This window comes from Rhinoraja longicauda, chromosome 16 (genome assembly GCF_053455715.1).
Source record: "Rhinoraja longicauda isolate Sanriku21f chromosome 16, sRhiLon1.1, whole genome shotgun sequence".
NCBI lineage: Eukaryota > Metazoa > Chordata > Chondrichthyes > Rajiformes > Arhynchobatidae > Rhinoraja > Rhinoraja longicauda.
In genome coordinates, this window is record NC_135968.1 from 30,608,113 (window position 1) to 30,629,502 (window position 21,390).

General features: G+C 39.2%; 1 protein-coding gene across 1 annotated transcript in view; it reads left to right on the forward strand.

Annotated features, from left to right (window-relative positions):
* wdr11 (WD repeat domain 11) overlaps positions 1-19,015 on the forward strand; it is an 84,167-nt gene extending 65,152 nt beyond the window's left edge. The window contains exons 24-29 of the mRNA XM_078413524.1: positions 301-396; positions 1,555-1,720; positions 3,402-3,499; positions 6,513-6,658; positions 8,012-8,091; positions 13,838-19,015. Coding sequence (XP_078269650.1) covers positions 301-396; positions 1,555-1,720; positions 3,402-3,499; positions 6,513-6,658; positions 8,012-8,091; positions 13,838-13,995 — 744 coding nt within the window. The 3' untranslated portion in view covers positions 13,996-19,015. The remainder of the gene's footprint in view (positions 1-300; positions 397-1,554; positions 1,721-3,401; positions 3,500-6,512; positions 6,659-8,011; positions 8,092-13,837) is intronic.
* Positions 19,016-21,390: the final 2,375 nt, after the last annotated feature.

The window sequence follows — 21,390 nt, forward strand, 5'->3', positions numbered from 1 at the left end:
CGAAATGCAGTAAAAGAAAATGAATCAACAACAGCCTCAGTTTGCGTAATGTAATGTTTTTAATTGATTGAAATGATAAACTCGGTTTTGAGGAATCTTTATATTTCACAGCAAAATAAGATATTATTGAAAAGTAGTTTCATTGTGATATGCCACGGCTGGGTCGCCAGGGCGAGGGTGTCTGATGTTGAAACGCCCAGTGACCCCAGGTTACATCACTGATGATGTGTTCAGGAGCATCAAGTGATGTATTATATCAATCTATCATTTTACAAGTTTAAAAAAACCCATTATTTCTAGAAATCTCAAATTGAGCGAGTTAACCTGCAAGAGGCAAAGAGAACAACGTATGATCACACAAGGAAATGTGCAGACCAGTTGCTTTTATTAGGTCAGGTAAGAAATCCAAATGCACTCCATTTAATAATGATGTAATATATTCTTTGTAGTAATCTGCCAAGTGCCTACCTTTTAAAAGTAGTTATTAATGTACAAGTTTTGAGAGTTAAATTTGTAAACCATTTCAGTGTAAAATGCGTGAGGCTTTGAATAGTGCCTTGTCATTGTGAACAATACTAGGAGAACCATTTGGACGTGTCAGCAGTCACTTAACGGAGTGGTGGCTTTCTTGCATAATATGGCAGGAAGATGCAATTTACAGAAGATGGTGAATTTTTACCGAATTTCTGATATGCTGATAAAAATGAATTTGATTACATCGGCACTCTACTTGGTGCTGAGTTGTTACAATGCTCTTGTCCTCTAGTTGGAATCTATTGCTGCCTGTACATTAGAAATGGAAAGTGCTCAGACAGTGCGGTGCTGTGCCAGCAACCTGTATGCAGTGGGCCTGGAGGGACACCCCCCTCACCCCTCCTCCCCCCACCCCCCACCACCCTGCAAACTGCTGGCACCTTCTCACCTTCTCCCATTAATGAATCACTACGTGGTTTGCTAGTGGTCTCTTGGCACTAAGTGGTGGAGCTCAGAGCTGCCCCCAGCCGGGCCAATAAGTGTGACCACTGTTGATAGACTGCTCAGTTCCTGCAGTATTTCCTAATCATGACCAGTTGGATGTGTTAAAAGCTGTTCTCTCCTCCACTCTTTGTTTCCCTGCCCATTTCTTCCTAGCCCAGAGGTTTCTTTATAGTAATAACCACACCAATGATCACTCGATATATAATGCTATAATAACCCAGTTTCGTTTATTCCTGGCAGTACACCTGGTACACTAAGTAGGGTACCAAAGAATGTTTAAAATAACCAAGTCCTTTACTCAGATTTTCATTATCAGTGGCCTGACTAGAAATTTACATTGGCAAGAAAGGGAGATAGATGTAAACAACAGTATTACTGTAGGAAATGGGTTGTGGGTTCAAGCTGTGCATCAAATAAATGTAAGTTTTGGAGATGCGCCAATCTACATTCATTCTTTTTGATTGTTCTGTTAAGGTCTAGTGTTAAATCAGTTATTTGAAATATTGGAAATAGCAACATTGATAACCAACACATCTGCTCTTCAGAAAATTGAAATATGCTGATTTTATTTGACAGACGGACAGGGCAGTGCAGCTGCTGCTAGAAACAAGCGCTGAAAATCCAAGCTATTACTGTGACTCCCTGAAAGCTTGTCTGGTTACCACCATCACTTCTTCAGGTCCGTCCCAGAGCACCATAAAACTGGTGGCTACTAACATGATAGCGAATGGAAAACTAGCAGGTAACAGTCTTTAAGTTCTGTAAGTGCATTTTCATATGTAGTAGTCTCTGGAGTAGCTTTAATATTATTGTTCTTACTAGAGTTGCATTTGAATGCCTGTCAGTCACAGAGAGATAGAGCAAGAAAACAGGCTCGCCGAGTCCACACAGACCATCAACCAACCATTTACACTAATCCTACACTAATCTCATCCAATTTTATTTTCTTCATATTGTAATCAATTCCTCCTAGATTCTAGCACTCACTTGCGCACAAGGGGCTTTTTACAATGGCCAATTAATTTACCAATCCACACATTAAACCCACACGATCACAGAGACGACTTGCAAACTCCACACAGATAGCATCTGAGGTCAGGGTTGAACCCCGGTCTCTGGCACTGCGAAGCAATGACTGTACAAGCTGCGCCACCGTGCTGTCCTGATTAAATTTTCAGTTTAGGATTTGGTTTTCAAGGTGATGGCTGCAATGTTAAGGTGTATCTTGGGGTGATACTTGAATAAAACGGGCTCCTTCAAGCAAGCAACCAGAGAGCTTGCCATTAGTATTAGGTCATGTGGGTGAGCCACTAATTTACAGTGGGCAATCTGGAAAAAAAAGTGTAAACCACTGCCCTAGACAATGAATTTACAAGTCAATTAACTTCCCACATTTGACGTTTTCTGCTCGAAAGTGTAATGCATTGCAGAAGTACAAAATTTAAGGGAAGTTAAAAATCCTTAAATTTATCTTCAAAAGCATTTGAAAAAAATTGGGAATCCTTAATATATGTGCTGGATATCCACATGAATATTAACAATATTTTCTCAGACAGCCATCAAATCTAACTGCCCGTTTCATTTGGTGGCCTATCAAAAAAAGTTTTGTTATCCTGAATTAAATATTAACACCACCGCCTCTAGATAATGTGAGAGAATCAGAACATTCTCCATTAGTTATTCCAATGCGATGTAAGAACACTGGAAATTCTTCCGCACTGAAAGTACCACTTACATTTGTATTTGATTTAATAAACTTAAATTTTATGTTTCTTACATTTTCAGCCAGGAACTTGTCTTCGGAAAAAGAATTGTCATTCTGTGTAATTGCATTTCCCCCCTGTGCCATTCTCCATTAAGCCTCAGACAGAAAGAGGTGTCAAATCCAGCAGCAATTCATGAAATCCATTTGCCATCTGTTTCAGTTTTGAAATTTGTTTTCTTTTTATCTGCCATAAAAAGTGCTTTTAAATCACTAGATTCCTCCATTAGTTTTTACTTAATTGGGATTCAATGCAAAAACATAAAAATGAGCCAAGTTGTGCACTGCAGTTATCTAGTGAAAGATAACTGTTCTTAAAAGATTCCTAGCCTAAAATATAACAGAAAATTATTAAACAAGTTGACAAAACAGTATTATAAAGTGTTCTAAATAAGAATGCACAACACATGTGTTTCCAGGAGAAAGCTGTGGACAAACAAACAGCTTAACTGGAAAGTCAAAAGAACATGTATGATAATGTTAGTACTAAAAGTAAAATCTTGAGGATTATGAAAATTCCGATGGAGATTTGAACAACAAAGGTCGAAAATGCTAACATTTTATTTTTGTAATTGAAGAAAAATCTTTTTTCATTTGTGATTTTTTTTTTCTGATTCAGTTGAACGCTTTTTCAATATTTTTTTTTGGCTCTCGCTTGTAGAAGGTGTCCAGCTGCTTTGTCTAATAGATAAAGCTGCAGACGCTTGTCGATACCTGCAGACCTATGGAGAATGGAATCGAGCTGCATGGCTTGCAAAAGTAAGTTGTTCATAAATTAATTGAGATGCAAGTTCAGTTCAGTTTAATTTATTGTCACGTGTACCGAGGTACAGTGAAAAGCTTTTTTGTTGCGTACTATGTGCGTTCCCGTAATTTTGTCTAGGTTATAGGAGGTGTCGCACCATCAGTTGCCGGAAAATTGGTGGTGGACCTGCACTTTCAATGGGTTTTCCTCCACAATGCTTGAATGTGCATCCAACATAATAGTGCTGATTATCTTCCGCAATAATAGGCTTAATATGTATCCTAAATTTATCGCCATCCCTTTATGAAATTATTGGAGGCAGATACTATAAACAACATTTAAGAGACATTTGGACAAATACATGGATAGTAGAGGTTTAGAGGGATTTGGGCCAAACACGGGCAGGTGGGATTACTGTAGATGAGGCATCATGGTTGGCATGGACAAGTTGGGCCCAAGGTCCTTTTTCCATGCTGCATGACTAAAGTTCTCACGCATGTTTCTTACACTCTCAAACATTTTCAAGTGATTACTACACCCTCCAGATACTTTGCTGAAATGTACAATGCGGATGAAGCAATAATTTCTTTGTATTTAACGGCAAATAAAATGACGTACATTTTTTGGTTCTCAGAGATCCCAAAGTAGCCGAGTCTGGACTTCATTAAACCCCCCCCATCACAAACCAAGTTTGAGAGCTCAACTACTCAAGCTTGGAATTAGCTTTCTTCCCCTGGTCTCTTTTATTAGATCTGATTTTTCTTTCATCTTCCACGGTGAAACGCCTCCAGCTCCTCCCCACTTCTCACCCAAACTCCAGTACCAATGACTGTCACCTCAAAATGTGATTTGGGCTTTAATTGTTTATCTAGTCATCTTACTTCAATCCAACTGGATCTTCAATTTATGCAACCCTCTGCATATGAAATCTTGTACTCCTAGCAGCCTCATTCTTTCCATATTCTACTGGTATCCTTTGGTCTTGGGTATACTGAAGCCTTGCCCCATTACTGTTTTTGTGATTTCCATTTGTCAGTCAATATTGGATTCTCCATTTGAACCAAAGATACTAGAGGAGCAAAATAGACCACTCGACCCTAAAAACCGTAGTATGTCATGGTGCCATTTTAGAAACATTTAAAAAGAAAAATAACAAATCTGTGAATTGATAGATGAGATGTATTCTGCATTTTAATGGTATCATCACACATCAAAACACTGATTACACTGCGAGAGGCATAGCGAACGGTGGGTTTTGCCTACTAAAATGGCGGACGTTACGCTCCTTTGCGTACTACACTTCAGTATAGGCGATTTCATCGGAGTGGTTCATCTTGTTCCTCTCGTATCTTTGATTTGAACTGCCTTTTATTTCCTCTGCTTCACCATTGGATGATCAGTCGATCATAACATCTGTTTTCTCCGGGTTTTCTCCTGGCTCTCCTTATGTCAAAATATTTCTCAACACCTTCATCTTTGTGTGTTTGCTATTAGTTCTCCACCTTTGCTTCTCGCTGTGACGGCATCCTTAGCATTCAATGCAGTTTGTCAGCTTTACTGTAAGGTGATTGGGAAATGTTTTATAATTGAGTACTGTAAAGAAAATATAAATATCTATTAAAATCTGTTTGAAACATCGTTGTTAAGAAAAATCATGGGCTACACTCTTTTTAAAAATCCTTTACCCAAGTCAGCATTGAGATCGAAGAAGGGTCTCGCGCAGAAACATCACCTATTCCTTTTCTCCAGAGATGTTGTCTGACCTGCTGAGTTACCCCAGCTTTTTGTGTCTATCTTGAGAGATAGAGTTCTTTTAAGAATATTTATATGAAATTTTACCTTGCATTTTATCTTCAGCATGCTGATAAAACTTTGTCCTTTGTAGTTCAGAAAAATTATGCAATATATTTATACATTGTTAATTTAAACAGAATAATTAACAGTTAATGACTTGTTGATTACCAATGTGTCGCTAACAGTCTAACTGTAAACTCGATTCTTCTCATTTATGTTTTTGGCCAGAAAGCTATTAAAAAGGCTAATCAATTTCCAGATATTAAATCATGGTCATTCATAATATTGTTTGCATTCTTAGATATTTCCTGGAAGTTTTTTACATGGTGGAATGGCTTGTATGGAAATGCATGTCACAGAAACTTGTTGCATGTTTGTGATTGTTAAAGACAATTGAGCCTAGTTAAGATAGAAAGCTTGTTTTTTCATTATTGGAATTGGCATTACAGCATTGGATGTATAATGTATAACAAAGTAAAGTGGGTGACTCCATTTAATCTCGTTATTGATCTGTTCATCAGAAGTACAGGCGACCAAGTTCTGGAGGGAGGGGAGTTAGTTTGTGATCCTAGAAAACAGGCCATAATCACACAAATCCTAGAAAACAGGCCATATCTGCAAGAAAGGAGAGTTGAAAAATGTTTTTTTTTTCCCCACATCAATTCTGCGAGTGAATTCTATTCTGAAGCTTATATTTTTGGGGAGTGATTTGATAATTTTGTATGGGCGAATTTGCCAACGCTGAATTTCACAATGAAGGGAGAACCTGACAAAGTTTAGAAATATCAACCTGAACGTGATGTGTGAAGCGAACTCAAAACTTTGCCTTCCCTAATTACTTAAGATCAACATATGAACTTGTTCGTGTTCTTTGTCCTCTCTCTGCTATTTTAACCCATTTTAAAATAGATTGGGTCGGTGTTTTCATGTTAAGACATTCAAATGAGAACATTAATATGAATGCTAATATTTAAGGAGTTAAATTTAAAAAACAAACATTTTGGTATTTGTGGCAGCTTTTTGGAAATTCACAATACTGATTGATGTGTGACAAGTAAAAACTTCCTTGGGTGTAAGAATAATTTTAATTTACTTTTTGTCTGCCATTGATATCTTGTTGGTGCTTAAAATGATGTAACTGGTTCATTTAATGTGCTGTGATGTCTTTTGATGTTATTTTGAGGCATTTTGCAGCAGAAAATATTCATTGTAATTTAAATATCTTTAATGAAGGTGCGTCTAAATACAGAGGAGTGTACTGAAGTGCTGAAACGGTGGGTGGACCATCTTTGTTCACCACAGGTGAATCAGAAGTCAAAGGCTATCCTAGTCCTTCTCTCAATGGGCTGTTTTAGAAAAGTCGCTGAAATGCTTCATAGGTAAGAAATGTGTTTTCCACAGAGACAGAATCTATTCATGTTTGTATTTGCATGCATTGCTAGATAATGTGATGACCTTTGCTCATGAACAAGATGTGCTGTTAATAACAGACTGAAGGCAAAAATTAACACATTCGTACCGAAACTTAGTTATTGGTGCTTTTTGAGTTCTTTGGATTTTCCCAAATTGTAATGAGGTGCATTCTTGGAACAGAGGATATATGATGGAGTTGTTCAGTCTTGAAGGGTTTTGAAAGGGTAAATAAGGAAAAGCTATTTCAAGTGAGTGATGGTTTGTAATCAGAAAATGGAGGTTTGAAGTAAAAGACTAGAGACATCTAACAGAAACGCATTGCAGTGAACTGTTCTGAGCTGCAATACACTGTCTGACAGGCTGATTGAAGAAGATGCTGAGATGATTTTCAATAGGAGTGAGATAAATACTTGAAAGGGAAAGCTTTTCTGGGGACCTGGGGAATAGAACGCTGTGTGGCACTTGTGGGAAAACATTTTGTTTGGAGAGCTACTACTGATGGACTGAATGGGTTCTATGCATTCTGATTCTGTTTTTAAATGCAATAACTTGTTAAATGAATGAAACATTATTATCACATTTGACATGTCACATTGAGGTTCTTTGTTTTGCATACACAAGTATGCAAAGATGGGGCAGCGGCAAAATCACAAAATATTCAATTTAGTCCCCAATGGTCCCCCTTTGTTCCCAGCTACTCCCCCACGCCAGATCCCCTTTGTTCAATGTAACTTGTTAAACATACCAAACAGTAGTAACTAATCATTAAATGTTAATAACTTATCAAGTGGTTCTGTGATCTGTGGAACAACTTTCTGAATGTTAAAATTTAAAATATTATGAGCCTAGGGACTCTTCAAAAAAAAAAAAAGTCAAAGCTGATGGTACTTACAGTAATGATTGGTGTTCTCTCGTAAGTGATTTATGTGGAAGGTGGTCTGTGGGCACCAAGAATCCCCCAGCTGTTCTTACACTTGACTGGCAAGGACTGAGCTGAGGATGGAAAGCAATGGCAGGGAGGCCATGTTTGTGAAAAAAACCCAGAACCAGAATGATGTGTAAATGAGCAGATGTTATAAAAATTCAAACAGGGAACAGAGAGCTTGTGCTTGAGCACGAAGTAACTGGGAACAGACTCTTCAAAATGATTATAAATGTAGCCCAAAGCTGTTGAGAGGCAAGCAAGGATGCAATAGGTAGACATTTGGAATTACTGGCTAATTATTATTTTCTAAGCTTTTCAAAAGTTTTTTGCACTCAATTATGATACTTGTATGTTATTTTTCATTGCCATGGTATGTTTTCTTTATAAATTTCAGCATGCGGTACTTTGACAGAGCTGCACTATTCTTGGAGGCTTGTCTCAAGTATGGAGTTATTGAAGTAAATGAAAATACAGATATCCTTTTGATTTGAATGAGAAAATGATGAGTATCTAATTCACAGTTTCATGTTTGATTGCAGGAATAAATCTTCACGTCCTTTGTTTATTGCAAAATCAGGACTTGAGGAAGGCTGGTTTATTCTCATTCATTTATCAACCGAGAGAATGTACATCACCTGTACATTCCTTGTTTTAGTCCACCAATATCTTTTCACATGTTCAGGTTTTTGTTTTTAAATTAAAACAGTGACCCAGGTCTTCTGCATAAATGTCTGTCCCATGCGGAACTGCCAGTTATTACCTTTGTGACAGACCATTAGGTCAGAGTCCAGAGCATAAGTGAGCCGGGCTTCTGCAACAAAACACATTGCTGGAGGGATTCAGTGGGTCAGGCAGCATCTGCGGAGGGAAATGGATAGACACTGATCCGAGCCTGAACCGTTTTTCTGATTGATGAGCTTACGCATTGGTTATCTTCACTCAGGATTTCTGTGCTATGATGTTGAACTCTCAGAATCCAACAGGGGAGCATAACTTTCTGCAATGTTTTCAATGCGTAGCTTTTTGGGTAGAGCTTGCAACCTGTGCTAAGTGTTTGTGTATGCCAAGCTTGCCCATTGATTTTATTTGACTGAAATGGCTGCAGAAGCACATTAATCTAATGGTGTTTGTAATTTTAATAATTCTGTATTCTTGTACATTTGTGAATATCAAAGCTTGTTCAAGGAGATGCCGTCTGACAGCGGTAAGCTTGGTGGAAGGGCTTATGACTTTCAAAGCTGTTAGGAATGCGGAGCCTTTCAAGGTACATTGGGAAAGACCCCGCACTTTGTTAGGCTCACTGGTCAGTTGTTTTCCTAAAAGGGCCCCACTCCATTTAAGACAATGCTTTGTGGTTAAGCAAGCACCGCGCTTGAGATGACTAAAGGGCCTGTCCCACTTAGGCGATTTTAAGGGACTGCCGGCGACTAGGCTGTCGCGAACGTTCGCCGGGGTGTCGCGGGCATGATCATGAGGAGTCTTCAATGAATCGTAGCGGATCTCGGCGCGTTGCGGAAATTTTTTTCAGATAGAAATTTCTCAGCGACAGCTGGCTTGTCGCGAGGTATCGAAGCTTATTGCGGGCGCTGTCGCATGCCGTCCCCAGGTTTGCTAGGTTGTTGCAGATGCATTTAGAAGCACGTGATATTAAATTAAGAAAAGGCATTTGAAGATACCAGAAGATAGTTTTGTTTAACCAATTTATTTACTGTCAGGACATTTGACAGGTAGATTGGAGGCAACAAGTAAGCGTGGGAATTTCACGATGTTTCCGAAGGTGGTATAATCTCTCAGCCAGGTGCTAGTTTCACAAAAAAAGTAACTTGTATCGACCTGACTCGGCATTGTTGTGGTCATTGTCATAGGGTAAAAGAAAATTTTGGCTATCTGCTATGACTTTGACAGTCGCTGGCAGTCGCCTTAAAAATCGCGTAACTGGGACAGGCCCTTAAAGCAGTAGTTGAGATTGTAAAAGCTTAATGCAACAGCTGATGCTGGGATCCCCTTTCTAACTCTTTACCCCTCCTTGTCGTGCGGTAATCTCAGCTTTATACTTTTGACCATTCCGGCAGTCAATCTGCAAATGATTCCCAGAAATGGCCAGTTTATTTTCAGACTGCAGCTCCTGACTTCTCTGGGGGAGAAAAAAATGTATTTTACCTGACTGCAGAGTTTGTTCTCGTGGTTCTTTGGAAAATGATCAATTTTCCTCCCTTCTAAATACAGGGCCTGTCATGACTACCACAGTTATGTCTGAATCATCCCCATTTTAAGGTGTAATCCATCTATACAATTTCCTTTGAATTTTGCTGAAAAACGAAACCAGTTCGTTTTTCCTTTGCTCTCTGATAACGTGTCAATTGATTGCAATTTTCATAATTATAATGGGAATTCATTTTAAGTGAGGAAAAATAAGCTATCAAACTCTTCAGCACAAGCTTTTTGCTTTGACCCAAGCCAAACCCATGGCCATATGTAGATAGAAGATTCCTACATGTCAGTATTTTGACTAAGCTTGGGACAAAATTAAGACATGCAAAACCTCTGTCTCACTGTATGTTGAAGTTCAGCACTTTCAATATACAAGCTTCTCCAAGTGGCCTGATTAAATGACTTGCCACTGTTGCATGGCTGTTATGCTTCTCACAGCCTGCAATCAGAACCTTCTAAACTTAGACACAAAGTGCTGGAGTAACAGTGGGCCAGGCAGGTTCTCTGGAGAAAACAGATGGGCGAAGTTTCAGGCTGGGACCCTTCTTCAGAAGAAACCATCTTCTGAAGAAGGGTCCTGACCCAAAACGTCACCGATCCTTTTTTCCCCAGAGATGCTGCCTGACCCGCTGAGTTATTCCAGCACTTTGAGTCTATCTTTGGTATAAACCAGCATCTGCAGTTCCTTGTAAAACTTGTTTTTTCCTCAACCATCGTGCGAATGGGAAGCAATCATCAGCCAATCCCTGGAATATGTCACATACTGCACAATGTCAGCTTGGTCTTCCAATGTCATTCATATAGGTTCAGTCAATTGCTCTTCGTGCCAGTATTGCTGAGGTATGTATGGTGCATGCAGGAATATGGCATTGAGATTGAAGATCTGCCACAATCATATGGAACTGTGCGGCAAGCTGAAAGGTATGAATGGCTTCCTGTTATTTTTCTGAACAGAATTTATTTTTGAAAAGGTTCACTTTTGTCTATAACTAGGCACAAAAGTGGTAGAAAAAATATAGCATTTTCTCTTCATCATGTTGTGTTTATTGAAGCATTAGTTTTGATCTGCACACCTAAAGTGTTTCCCATTTGTTTTGTGCTTATGTGCTGTCTGAACTTTAACAGTGAAACTGTGTCTCATATTTGAGGGTTGAACAGATTTTTTAACATTTTTATTAAACTCGTACTTGATTTGAGTTATTGTAAAAAAAATCTTCCATTTTTTAATGGCAAGTGGAATGTAACATGTTCAAGTTTTAATTAAGTTTATGCTGGTGAAATTCAGTTCGTCCCTTTCTATGGGATCCTGACATCAAACCTGTCACTCTGATTATGTTAGAGGCACATTTGCTGAATTAGTATCAAACCCTCGGCAAGTAAGTTGCAATCACAGCCACAGGAGGGAGAGATTCATCCATCTCAACTAATTTTGTTAACAGTGTCTTTCATGTCCTCTATCTAGACCAAGTTTCAAAATGATTTGAGTCTCCGTGTACTTTTATTTGTATTCCTACAAAATTAACTTTTAAAAGCTATGAATACAAGCATTTCCTAATACATAATATAAGAACAACTTCTTCCTTGTTGTAATCTGAATCTTGAATAGACCTCTCATATGCTAAGGTATTTATTCATAAAATGCTGGAGTAACTCAGCAGGTCAGGCAGCATCTCGGGAGAGAAGGAATGGGTGACGTTTCGGGTCGAGACCCTTCTTCATATGTATCCAACTGCCGTCGTGACATTAACCGCCTCAAATTCTCCACTCCCCTGATTAACTCTAACCTCTTCCCTCCTGAACGTGTAGCCCTCCACTCACTCCGCAACAACCTCCTCTCATATGCCAAGGATGATTTTCCAATCTACTTCCTTACAGCCCTTGTTTTTTTAAATATCTGCACTTTCTCTACAGCTGTTTACACTGTTCTACACGTCTTTTCTCTTTTGCACTATTTGATGTAGTATGTTTTGCCTGGATAGCCCAAATCATAATTTTCCAATGTATATCAGTACATGTGACAATAATATTAAACTAATACCAATAGAAGTCTATTGAAATATTTATTCAAAGAGAAAGGATATGCTGATGTTGACAAGGCTAAACAGTTTTGGCCTGACATGATTTTTGTTCTTACTCATGGGCATTCTTGCATTTCATCCTTTTCCTGTCACTGGGATTGAAAAAAAATCAGTGAAATCTAACTGATCTTGGGTTTACAATTTTCCTTTACAAAAGAGCTTATTCTCCAAGTCTGCAGATAATTAATTTCACAGAGTTGATGGGAAAGATGGATATTTATTCATTAATAATAGTTATCAGGCTGAAATGTAATGAGGGGGTGTGATTTAATTTGGCTCACTATCATTATCCATCTGGATTAATCAATATACAGAAAATGCCTTTGCTTGAAATTTGAGAACTCAATTACTTCAAAGATTTAAGACACAAAACATTGCTGATGCTGGAATCTTGAGCAAAAACCAAAGCGCTGGTGGAACTCGGTGGGTTAGGCAGCATCTGAGGAGGGATTGGACAGGGCAGTGTTTTGGCTCGGTGTCCCTCTCCGGAGAAAACCCACGCAGGTCATGGGGAGAACGTACAAACTGGTTGGGTATGGAGGGACGAACAGCCAATAAAGTTGTGGACAGAGTGATCTCTCTGAAAGCGGATGGGTTGAGAATCGGAAAGTGGTGTGATCATGTCGAAGGTGGCGGAAATGTTGGGGAATGCTGTGTTGGATGGGGTTAGTGGAGTAAAAGGTGGGGACCAGGGGAACTCTATCCTTGTTCCATCTGTGGGGAGGGGGAGGGGGAGGGAGAGGGAGAGTGAGAGCAGAACTACTCCCAGATGTTGGAGAAATTGAGTAAGGGATGGTGTCCTTGCAAGAGGCAGGGTGGGAGGGGTTATACTCAAGGTATATGTGGGAGTCAGAAGGGAATAAGGACAACATCCCTTACTCTCAATTTCTCCATCTCCATATCTGCTCCCATGATGAGGATTTGCACTGTTGGATATCAGAGATATGCTTTTTTTTCCGTAAATGTGGCATCCCCCTGCTGTTGTGGCCAGAGCTCTCACCCATATCACCAATGTGTTCTGCAGTTCTGCTTTGACTGCCCTTCCCTGCCTCCCAGATGGAATAAGGATAGAGTTTCCTTGGTCCTCACCTTTCATCCCACCCATACTTCATATTCTACTTGGGTAGATTCCAACCTAACAGTATGAACATTACATGTTCCAATTTGAAGTAATACCACCCCAAACCTTCTCCCCTCTCTTTCCCCCCTCCTCCCTCCACCTCCCCTATCCTCTCACATTGGTGCGCACCCATTTCTCCCATCTCCCACTGGATGCCGCCTGACCGGCTGAGTTCCTGCAGCACTTTTTTAATTTCAAAAATTACTCTGCGACTAACGTGAATGTTGGTCTGTGGAGGAATTGTTCGTTTCTCCTGGGAGAGTCGTTATAACAGTGTTCTATTCCATGTGTAACCTAACATTAGAAAAACGATTACAATGTTGATAAGGGAATAGAATGTTTTAAAACAATTTGAACAAATAATACCGATGTAGGAGAAGAAGCTGTGCTTAAATTATTCCAGTTGTGTATATATGTATAGTGCATGCATGCATGCCAGGCCTTTGTAAATACAGTTACCCCCCTCAACTTCCTCCTCCTCCACCCACACCAGGCGCTATCACGGCTGATCATTTACCTCGATGCCAATTTCTCTCTCTTTCCTTGATTTATTTTGCCTCCAAAAATCAATCTATCTTGGAAATGTTCAACAAATAATTGTTTTATTCATATGCAATTGTTTTATTTTATGCAGTTTACAATTATGTTGATTTAAGAATTGTATCAATTAGGAAATGTATTCAGTCCATAATGATTAATACATAATAACATTTTGAGTGCATGTCTGATGATCCATAATAAAAGTTTTACAATTTCTTCACAATTGAAATATGGCTGTGCTTTAAAAGTATTTTCCTTAATAAAGGTTCACAGAAATTTTACAATGCAGTTTATGCAGATTATGCAAGGTACTTAAAGATATTGAATCTGAAAGAAGGGGCAATTCTCTTTTCCACTAAAGCAGGAGATGTTGGAGCTGAACTACTCAAGGACCTGCATCAGAGCAGAGAGGAAAAAACTACTTCATGACTTGATCTTTGAGAAAACAGTGGCACTCTTCAGCTTCAAAGGTTACCATAATCAGTCGATGACTAGAAAGTAATGTTTTAAATGTCACGTTCCAGTTTCTAATTTTGATTTGATTAAGATACATTCCAGTTGTTGTTGCAGTGAAAAATCGGCAAAAATCATTTGTATAGGAGATTCTCCATGCAGTGCTGTCTGGTATATTTAGATTTTTTGATACAGTGGAAATTCATTTTTTGTTTATTGCTTCCACATTGATGAATAATCTGGTTAAAATTTCTCTATAGTACCTTTTAGCTATAAATTTGTTATGGATTCCTATATGGAATCTCACAAGCAACATTGTCTGTGCAGTTATCACTCTGACAACTGTAGGTTTTCTTTCATTAGGCAAGAAAGTGTGGACTAATTATAGTGTGAGGTCAGAAAATGTTTTCTGAGTGTCATTGCACTTCAAGCTTCCTTAAAACAATACAACAGCAATTAACTGTATTTGTTGCTTGAATAATCAGGTATATTGAAATGTGGATAAATGACTTGTAAAATGAAGTTATGTGGTATTGCTGTTCAACCTTGTTCTTAATTAAATGTTTAATTTGTATAAATTGCTACTCCCCCAAAAAAGAAAACCAACTGTGTTAGGGAAGTTGTGAGGTTGGGCCTGATATGCCAGGAGCTGATGATACCATTGGTATAAAGAAGAGGGTATGGTGAACAATGATAAAGTGGTCAGAAATGATGAGAACACTCAAACACAGGATGAAGTAGGCGACCTGACTCCCTCTCCGGTAAGGAGTTACTGTCATCTGAAGAGAAGGTAGGAAAAGTAAGAAGAGGAATAAGGTGAAAAATAAATTAAAAGTGCAAATGGTGGTTATTGGAACCAAATATTTCATTCAACGTATGCTTATAAAATTTTGTGATAACATGGTGGTAAATTATATTGCAAATTTGCTTGTGTTCGGTATACTTGTGCACAATTAACATGATTACAAACATCCATCACACAAAATTTATTTATTTCGCTATAGCAGTTTTTTCTATACAAACAGGAAAAATCTAAAGAGACTCATCCATTTGAATGGATCTACCTGATGTTTTTCTTTTCCAATACAATAAAAGTACGATGCAAGCATCATTTATCACTATCATAACCTAGAGCATTTTATAATCTGTAAATTTCTCTTTAAATACAGTCGGTGTTCTAATATTGGAATATGTCACAGCCAGATTCTGCATAATATCCTTAACACTGTTGTGAATGACATGCCAATTAATTATTTTTGTCAGTCAATTGTTGTCATGTCAGTCAATTATTTTTTGACTGAATGATTAGAGTTGCCCTGGAAAGTAGGGGAAACTCCTGGTTTTTGATGAAATGTCCTCTGGGATCTATAATATCCAGCATTTTCCTTTTAATTTAGACCTCTGTTTTGCCCTTTTTCACAATTTATTGTGCTATCAGGATATTGTTCACTGTCAAAGAATGTTGTTCACTATCAGGATATTGTTCACAATCAAATATTAGCATTTAAGTTACTATGCTAAGTGTCAATCCCACTAAAGTTCCATCGAAAGAATAACTTAAATAAAAAAAGTACTGCAGCTTTTCACATTTTCATATTTTACCCATTTTTCTTATTGGCAAAGTAAATCAGCTGTAGAGAAAAACACACTTTCTTAGTGGTCACATTGCAGTACCTTAAGTACTTCCATTATCATTCATGGGCTGGGGCAAGTAAGATAAAATGGTTATCTTTTATTTTGGTAGAGATATCTGCTAAATCTACATTGATCCGTCAGTCAGAAGACTCACGTGGAATAAGGTAGCCAAATTTCCATGCATCCTGCACGCAGCAAACTGGTTGAGTATGCAAGTTTTAGGTGCAGCACAACACTAAAGAAATTGACCCTGAGTGTTGACCCTGAGTGCTGTTGTTGCTGTTGTCCGTGAGTGGGGCTTCAGGGCATGCTTCTGAAACTAAGGATTGTGAGGGTGCACTTTTTAAAAAAAGTGTTGCACTTTACATCCAACTATCTTCCCACAGGAGTAGATAAATAGTCTACAAAACAAATGGGAGGCTTTTGCCTCTCCTCAAATTCCGATGTCACTCCGACCTCAGCTGCAGTATTCATTCATTGAAGCATGCAGGAGAATGGGCCTTGCACGTGAAACCTTAAAAACAAAGATTATTGTCCAATTTGTTTTCACTCTATAACACTACCCTCCAACAAAAAAGATCCTCCAATGAGCCTATAGTTAAGGTCAATAATTTATTGTATCTCAGGAGTTATCTGTCAATAAAGTCAAGTCGTGATGATAAAGCATAAGATCCAGAGGGTGCACATGAAAAGAATGTTTCTTGATGTAGGAGCATTTGAAGTAATGAAGGTACCATTTTAAAATAAGTGATCATCCATTTAAGATAGTTAAGGGAAATTCTCTCACAGGGTTGAGTGTCTTTGGAGCTCTCTCATGAGAGACAATGGAAGCAAGTTTGACTATTTTTAAGGCAGAAGTAGATAAGCAAAAGGTGAAAGATTGCTTACCATAATTAAGAATGCAGAATGAGATGTGATCAGATCAATGGGAGCTGGAAAGGTCTCTGGCCTTTGTCTCAAGTATCTGCCCGTCAAAGCCCCCCTCACTTATGTCCGCATATTTATTACCCGCCACACTTTGTCCTTCCTCTCCCCTCTTCCAGATTTATTCTTCCCCCTTCCCCCACCTCCCACAATCAGCCTGAAGAATCCACCAGTAGGTTTAAACAAACCTACGTAGTCACCCTCGGGCCAACACTGAGCATTGAGACCCTAATTACGTGCCGCCTGATCATCAAAACCAGGTGAGTTGTTCACCTCCCAACATCAGATTCCCAAAACACACACCATATGCAGCCCATCATTAGAAGCCCTTAGTATTCTGTGGACAAGGGAAAAGATTCAGAGATGTTCTCAGTGCCTTAAAGAAGTTCAGCAGCCCCATACCCTGGCCATCCAGGATGCCTTTGAGAACGTTCATTTCTCAGGAGTACACAAAAATCTAGCATAACTCAAAGGCTGGTAAATTATTGACCCACCTCGCCCATCAGCCAGCTTGTGATCCACGTGGCAGAGTCTGCAGGTTGCGCATTTGTTCTCCACAGCCACCTTGAAACCCATAGAGTTGAAGTTAAAACAAGTTCTGAAACCTAAAGGGCTGTCAAAGTTCCTGCCATTTGTAAGAATCAAATTTCAAGCACTAATTCTGCAAAGTAAACAATATTGCCTGGCTAGGTCTAACATTTTTGTTGTTTGATTTTTCTCATGGGTGTCTTTAATTTAGAGGGGAAAAAAGCCAGATTATGGCTCATTTGAAACTCAGTAGATGGTGCCCATCTGTGCTTTCATTTAGAAAGTCACGAATTAATCGAGAACAATCTGTCTGGCTTTGATAAGAGCAAGTTGTGTCTAACTGACTTGATTGAATTGCAACTGGAGAAACACTGGATAAGTTATGAATTATTTTCTTTGAAACAGAGGTGGTTGAGGGCAAACTTAATTGAAGGGTATGAAATTATAAGGGGCCCACTCAGAGTGAATAGGAAGTACCAATTTCCCTTGGTAGAGGGGTCAAAAACCAAGAGGCATAGATTTAAAATAATTTGTAGAAAGAAAAAGTGAAGTTGGAAGATTTATGTCACCAGGCAGTGGTAGGTAGTCAGGAACTCACTGCAAGGGTGGTGGAGGCAGAGCTGCTCACATTGAACTAACACTTGGATCTGCACGTAGACCCATGATCAGGGCAGCGAACCGTGTACTGAAAGGTGCGATTAAGTTAAAAATGAAGAGCTGAACGGTTTCCAGTGTCATACAATCTCTATGATTTAATGATTCTATCTGGCCGTGTGAAATTCTCACTGGGCAGCTTGTGAATGATTCTACGTTAACAACATACTTCTTCCAGAATTTTCTTCATTCCCTTATCTTCAAAAATGTGCCTCTAAGCCAGAAGTAATATGTCCATGAGCAGAATGTTCTGATCTCCATGGAAACAAGTTTAGGGCAACGCATGGACAATTTGTCAAAATGTCTGCAAGCGAATCTTGCTTTTCAACACAAATTGCTGTTAAACAGTTCACGGGTTCCTTGAAAACTCACAGTGCAACCTGCAATCTGTCATCATTTTTACCTATCTCATCTCAATGGCACCAACGCACCTATGAGCATGATGTGCCTAAACAAAAATATGTTCAGTGATCACCACATATTAACTAGTAACAGAATCCAATATATTTTAGGTATGCTCTGAATTAATTTAAAAATCTACTTGGCTATTCCAAAATTCAGCCACTACAGTTTATTCATAATTTAGAAGCTACTGTCAGGTCATGCTGTGGCCTGGCACTGTCATCATCATCATGTTATCAGAATTAATTTTCCTGGCTTCATTGAACTATGCATATTTAATGATATCTTGCTATCATTTATCTTAGCAAATTACAGAAATTATTCATTGGCTGCAACAGGCTGAAATGCTGTAAAGCAAAAGGATTTTGTTTTAGGTTAGAGATACAGCTCAGAAACGGGCCCTTTGGCCCACCGAGTCCATGCTGACCAGTGATCCCTGTACACTAACACTATTCTACACACTAGGGACAATTTACAATCTTTACTGACGCCAATCAACCTATAAACCTGCACGTCCTTTGGATTGTGGGAGGAAACGGAAGGACCCAGGTAAAACCCACGCAGTCACGGGAAGAACGTACAAGCACTGTACAGACAGCACCCGTAAGCAGGATCGAACCTGGGACTCTCGTGCTGTAAGGGAGCAACTCTACTGCTGTACCACCATGATGCCCTTTAAAAAACATTTAAAATATGATTTGTAAAAATTAAGGTTGCAGCGTTTTGTAAGATAGGATTGTTCTTTTGAATAATTCTATCATGTTATATACTGTGTAATTGATTGGTAAAATGGTAAATTAGTCATGAAGGAAATGATATCGTATTAAACTAGAAAACAAAATAATAAAAAATATGCTGGTGAAGTAATGATTTTAATTTGTTTTCTTGCAAATGGATAGGAAAGATTTAGAGGGATATATGGCCCAAATGTGGGCAAATGGCAGAGGCTGAGATGGGGCACCTTGGTTGGCATTGATGAGTTGGGCTGAAGGGCCAGTTTCCCAGCCGTATGACTCTGATTTTAAAGCACCAGCTTCTCCCACCCCACCCCCACATACACAATTAATATTCCATTAATTCATATTGGAATTCTACTGTGTGGGTTCAATGTCCGCAAATGAAATTACATTTATTGTTACATTTAATCAGAGCCCATTGAGTAGACAATAGACAATAGACAATAGGTGCAGGAGTAGGCCATTCAGCCCTTCGAGCCAGCACCGTCATTCAATGCGATCATGGCTGATCACTCTCAATCAGTACCCCGTTCCTGCCTTCTCCCCATACCCCCTCACTCCGCTATCCTTAAGAGCTCTATCCAGCTCTCTCTTGAAAGCATCCAACGAACTGGCCTCCACTGCTTTCTGAGGCAGAGAATTCCACACCTTCACCACTCTCTGACTGAAAAAGTTCTTCCTCATCTCCGTTCTAAATGGCCTACCCCTTATTCTTAAACTGTGGCCCCTTGTTCTGGACTCCCCCAACATTGGGAACATGTTTCCTGCCTCTAATGTGTCCAATCCCCTAATTATCTTATATGTTTCAATAAGATCCCCACTCATCCTTCTAGTGTGTGATAATATATAATTCTGTCATTTTTATTCTGGATGGGCTGCAGCAGCATCCCACTCACAATTTGCCATGAACGTGGAAAAATAAACATTGTGATGGACTCTTCTGAAAAACAATTTTTAGAAATGTATGGATGTTGGAAATTGAGGGAAAATGGAACACAATGCAACAGTTTGTTATGCAAGATCTCACATTATTAAAATACCCGCATTGGTCCTGTGGAAAAAGCTATTTTATAATATTTTTGTCAGCATGTTGATTTCCTCAAAGATACTTAGATACAAGTTGTTAGACTCCTCAATGAACAATTAGACTAGCTATCCCAAATAAAACCATTGTTATTAACTAACTTAATAATCTCACTGCTTTAATATATTTTGACTGTTTTATTATTAGTATTTTGGTTGATCACTGATTTTGACCTTTACAACACTCCTACTCAGCAGAGGCTACTATTGTTTAACCCAGCAAAACCAACAAAGGTTTAGACACAAAATGCTGGAGTAACTCAGCAGGTCAGGCAGCACCTCTGGAGAAAAGGAATAGGTGATGTTTTGGGTCGAGATCCTACTTCAGACTGAGAGTGAAGGGAGAGGGAAACTAGAGGTAAGAAAAGGCAAGTAAATGAAAGGCAGGAAAAGAACAAATCAAAGCCAGCAACGATGATCAAGGAAATGTGGAGCCCACAATGGTCCATTGTTGGCTGTGGAAATGGTCACCTAATTTAGCTTGGGCAGCTTACAACCTAACGGTATGGATATTGATTTATCTCTTGCATTCACCCTCTCTTCAACCCCCCAACCCTAATTGTCCTGCTAGTTTCATTGCCGTCTTGCTTAGTTTCATTTTGTTTCCATTCGTTATCACCTTTTCCGTGGCTTGCTGCTGCTTACAAGTTGTTATTCTCATTTAGGCATTAAAATATTCCTAGACACTTGGGAAATTAGGCCTAAGGTAGATAAATATCTGGTCATAGACTTATCCACCAAGCAACAATGAAATGAGATCCTGGCACAGCAGGCAGGCAGGCCTGTTGACCGGTCGGTACCTGTGTTTATACCCTATACTGGCCACCATCCACTTGCTACTTTATTGAAACCCGTTACTGCTTCCCTCATTCACTTTTATTCATGCCTGCCTCTGAAGTTGTTGGTATGATCCGCTTTCATCATTCCAGTGTAAGCCTGTTCCAAGTTCCCAACATACTTTATATTAGCCAACTATCAAACTATAAATAAAGTAGGAAAGAAAACTGCAGATGCTGGTTTAAATCGAAGGTAGACACAAAATGTTGGAGTAACTCAGTGGGTCAGGCAGCATCTCTGGAGAGCAGGAATGGGTGACATTTTGGGTCGAGACCCTTATTCAGACTGATGTCGGGGAAGGGGGCGGGACAAAGATATGATGTAGTAGACAGGAAGACTAGTGGGAGAACTGGGAAGAGGGAGGGGAAAGAGAGGGACAGAGGAACTATCTGAAGTTAAAAAGTCAATGTTCATACCGCTGGGGTGTAAGCTACCCAAGCGAAATATGAGATGCTGTTCCTCCAATTTGCGCTGGGCCTCACTAACAATGGAGGAGGCCCAGGACAGAAAGGTCAGATTGGGAATGGGAGGGGGAGTTGAAGTGCTGAGCCACCGTGAGATCAGGTTGGTT